Source organism: Colletotrichum fructicola (assembly GCF_000319635.2).
Source record: "Colletotrichum fructicola Nara gc5 chromosome Unknown KSG_Nara_v1_contig11, whole genome shotgun sequence".
Classification (NCBI taxonomy): Eukaryota; Fungi; Ascomycota; class Sordariomycetes; order Glomerellales; family Glomerellaceae; genus Colletotrichum; species Colletotrichum fructicola.
The window spans coordinates 2,214,397-2,219,073 of record NW_027094061.1 but is presented as its reverse complement, the minus strand read 5'-3'; the positions used below and the strand labels follow the sequence as shown (position 1 = coordinate 2,219,073).

Genomic DNA, 4,677 nt, shown 5'->3' with positions numbered 1-4,677 from the left:
GACGGTTTGCGAATCAAACCTGGCAGTCCCGCGTTTCCGGAGGCCGTTGGATTAACCAGCCACAATAAGCGGCCGGGGTGCGGACATGTATTCCGCTACGAGCATCAATCGGTGTCTTGAATTCAGCGGAGGGACGTGTCCTGTATGCCGGCAGCTTCATGCGGGAGGAGGATTTTTGTTGAGCTTATTGGCCAGCGCAAAGTGTCAAACATGCTTCGAGGAGATGGATCAGATTATTTTCCTAGATCATCCGTTCTCTTCTCGAAGTGGGATGAGGCTGGCAGTGAGTTGTGATTGACGACTCAATGCTCATCGCGGTTGTCAATCAGCGTATCAGCGTGATGAGCGAGGGTCTGTCCTGGTGACGAGGAGATGAACGTTGGACGAAGTGAGAAAAGTTTCAGATGGAGGGCACGCCTAGCCAACTCTACGTAAAGCTGGGGATTGGGTCGGGGTCCGGGCGTCGGGTCCGAGGCAAGAGCCGACTTCCGCTGACCATGTGGGGTCGCAGCGTCGGAGGGCCGAGACCGCCGCTGCGACCGGCTGAGTCAGCGACAATGTTCGGGCATTTAATTGGTCGTAGCCTAGCCAACGCTATGAAATCGCATTGCAAAATAACCTAGCAGCACCTCAACCCGCTCATACTCATTTTGTCCACCGCGCCTGTGACCACGAGTACTCGTTTTCATCATCGGCGCGGGACTGCGGCCTCAATGTCAGATTCGCTGGACATCTGCACTGCGATTTATGCTTGGTTGGCCACCGTGCCAATTGCCGAACGACACGACGATCAACCGCCGCTCAGACACCGGCGAAAACGTCGCCGTATCGATCCCAGCAACGAGGCGAGGCTCCCATTATCGCCCCCCTCGTCGCACTCACCACGTTCCGCGAATCATCTCATGGATTCCACGCAGGCGAGAACAAAACGAAAGCATGACGACATCCAACAGGACGACGAGGACAGCAACTACGAAAGAAGCACGAACAATCCCCTAAACACCCACGATATTCAAGCGACACCGCGAGCATCAGAGCTTAACTATCAACAGAGCTCAGGGACGGCGACGCCCAGTCTTTCATCGGCGGAAAGCGTTTCGTCATCGCAGTCGCGGACGTCCTCACCTACGAAACAGCTCAAGAGACTTGCCCTCGAGGCCGATGGCTTTGTTCATCGCAAGTTCGCGACCAAGCGCCGTGCCGAGTTACCCTCGTCGCTTAACAAACTCGTTGAAGAGCTGAAGAGCATAAAACATGGTTCTGCGATACTGGCGCATCATATGCGTACCGAGGTAAGTACTTGCCTACGGGCGCGCCGTTCCTCATCCCGTCTCTTGCCCCTGGAGACTCTTGCGTAGACTAACTCTTTGCTCCTCAAATGCTAGTACGAGAATTTTGAAATACCAGACCACGCCTTCTTTTCCGAGGGCCGTCCCATGTCACCTGGCCTCCGATTTCCACCCCGAGATCTCGTCAATTGGCTGCGAGATCAGGGTGAAGACTGCGAACTAAACTTCCACGGCGAACCGAGCTGGAACACGGAGCTGCACCTTCCAATGATGGAGTGGGCGTTGCGACCGAACCGCCAGCATGGCCTTGTTGATTACACGTATTGTCCTGGTGCAAAGGTCACCACGGCTTACAAGGCCAAATCGTTGACATCCAACGTGGTTGACTTCTGCATGGTTATCCGTCCCCCGGAAGGAAGTCCCGAGGCCAACCGGATTAATGCGGTCCGTGAAAATCGCCCGGATGTGTCCATCAATCACACGGAACACGGAATTCTGTGCAAGAGCCCTATCGTCGTGTCATTCGAGACTAAGCGTCCCGGGGAGGATGAGGAGAAGGCGATGATGCAGATGGGTTCATGGCACACGTCGCAATGGAGGGGCCTGCGGCATCGCCGCCACAAAATGCCGGCGATCCAGTTCTTACCCGGCGTCATTATCATAGGCCATAGGTGGACTTTCGTTGCTAGCGTGATGGCAGGTGAAAAGTCCATTTTTTACAGCGGGGTCGAGTTCGGGAACACGTCAACCGAGTTTGGGATCATTACTACGCTTCTTGCACTCAACCATCTTACTCGGTGGGCGGAAGACACGTATTGGCCCATGTTCAAGGCTGAGGTCCTTGGGATGGCATCAGACAGTTGATGTCTCGTTTCTGGCGCCGAGGGAGTTGGGGCGATTCGCTGCCTGGGCGTGTCGGGCAGGGAACTTCAAGTGCAAGCAGCTTGGTCATGGTAGCAAACGAAGACATTATTTGTTGTAAACTGAAGTGAACATCTGGTTCATGGAGCTGCTCGAGCTAGCTCTTACCGGTCAGCAACTGATATGGATTCCCTGGGAGGCCACAGCTCTCTGTCTCTGGAGGCTCATGTTTGAGGTGTGATGAAGTTCGTGTGGCGGAGTCGTGGAGCATGCAGGATACGGGCACAAGCTCAATATGCTTGAAGGCAGTGGAAATCGCATCTGGGGTCAGTCTCTGAGTTGCATGTTGGGTCATCTATATCATACGGCAAACAAGACCGAACTATATCTTCTTTGACAATATGGTCCCAAGCGCGCTTGTAAATATTTTGTATTAAGCATCCTTTGATTTTGTCATTCAATGTCACGGGTCACCGTACCCTAAATTTGCGCAAGGTCAACAATGACGAAACATAAGAGAAAGGCGGGGCAGATCGCGGGGTAAGGTTGGTCATGTCCTGCCGCATTCGGTTTGCTCTTCACACTTCGGTCTTTAATCCCCCTTTGGCTCCCGACTTCAGGCGCTCTGGTTGGTATTTAACACACAAAGCCAGCCCACACAGGGTACGTGGTATTTTCCCTACAACCCTACACCTCGTCTCGCATCATGCAAGGTGCACCGGCCGCATCTCGCGAAACTCGTCCCGATGGTGCTCAATTTTATGCCACTCGTAATGGCTTCACCAGAGCCAACCAACTAAAGGAGCGGTTCGATGCCTTCAAATGTGCCTTACTGTCCGCAAATTCGGACGAGGAAATCGCATCTGCCCTCGAGCGCTGCAAAAATCTGGAAAGAGCTGTCGACAAACTTCTTGGGGATACGAACTGGGAACGAAATCCGTGTGCTGGAAGGGAGACTGCAGAACACAGGTGGTTATGCCGAACATAGGCCGACGCAGCCATCCGGTAAACAAACGAGCGAGATGGTTCGGTGCACTTGGGGGTTGGTGGACAACCTGCAACAGGAAGACGATGGCCAGGCCAATAAAGCAGCAAACGACGCCTTGTCGCCGGTGCTTCAAAGTGTGGCAGAGCGATCATGACAAACAAGACGTCGTCGGGAGGCACTTTTCTTGGGCCGGAAAAAGGGGTCGCAGCCGACGAACGTAGGAAACGCAGTACACTTGCCTGCAGAGCATCCTGAGAATCTTATGGGCCTATTACAGCATGACCCAGCACTCTAGTCGCTCTCAATTCCTCTTACCCTTTGCTTCACTACGCAACTCGACATGTACGAACAGCGCGACAAACGGCAGATGTGCTCCCACAGCTGAGAATGTCTGGAAGGGGAGCGCTCATCCGGCTTGACGAACTTCAGGCGCTTGCGTGGATGCCATTCATGAGTAAGACTCTCGAACGACTCCGGTTCCGTGAGCTCGGCACGGCCCAACCACTGGTGAATTTTCCTCGCCCCGGGGTAGTATCCAGATGACCTCAGCGACCACCGGGAAATTGCCAGCCTGACACGGCACCACCAGCGCTGCGCGACAAGACAGTGTCGATTCTGACATGAAGCGTTGGCCCCAGTGCATGTCCATCGTCGCGTGTGTCTGATTATTGTCTTTGGATACCCACAGTGTTATACTCCCGACGAGCTTCCGACTGTGGGCTGGCCCTTATTGGAATATGTGCATGGTGGGATGAGTTACCGTCTGCACCGTGTGGCTCACCTGAGCTTTGTAGCTGCTCGGCAGTCCATGGGGTTGTGCTAACATCCCACTTGTGCGCCCGGACGCGACAGTAATCGCGCTTCGCTTCGCTGCTCATACAGTGGGTACTAGAGCCACAATCCGCTGCGATGAAAACGTGACCATTGCCGCTAACCGTTAACGGGAATCGCAGCAGATTGCAGCGCTTCGGACGCTGCCGGGTGTCGTGCGCAGCCAAGCCGCCTGCCTCTCCACTCGCTTGGATTGGCGGGGCAAGCTGAAAGGGGTTAGGCACCTTCAGTGCGTGAGTGAAAGCAGGCGGGCGATGCCTGGAGGGCTTTGCGTCGGTTGAAGTACGGGGAAGCTTCGGGGAATCGGCGGCTTACCATGCTACACTTCCTGGCGGTTCATCCGCTGGCGGTTCATCCGCTTCACAGAGCCATAGCTAGCGATGCCTGTTCCCTGCAAAGGCCGCTGGCGACGGTGCAGAAGGGATGTGCATCCGACGTCGTCACGCGGTGCCGCGGCGCAGTGCAGATCAGCTTTCCGCAATTCAGCAACGCCGCGGCTGAGAGAACATGGCGCATCGGACGTCTGATTATCGACGCTTGCCCTTTCTACCGCGGTGACTTTTTCATTGTAATCCCGCCTTTTTTCCTGGTCTTTTTGCGCACGCCGTTGGGCAGTCACTGGATACTTTCATCTTCGCACGTCGAAAGCTCTGCATCACCGTCCCACTCCATTCCAGCGCTCACGCCGCGCGAATCGATAGCGGAGTT

The 4,677-nt window shown here is 54.9% G+C and overlaps 1 protein-coding gene across 1 annotated transcript; it reads left to right on the top strand.

Moving 5' to 3' along the window:
* Positions 1-902: 902 nt before the first annotated feature.
* On the top strand, positions 903-2,153 carry CGGC5_v017141 (uncharacterized protein; the record flags this gene model as incomplete). Its single annotated transcript, XM_032026570.1, has 2 exons — positions 903-1,292; positions 1,386-2,153. The coding sequence occupies 2 exons, from the start codon at positions 903-905 to the stop codon at positions 2,151-2,153; spliced, it is 1,158 nt and encodes a 385-aa protein (XP_031876966.1).
* Positions 2,154-4,677: the final 2,524 nt, after the last annotated feature.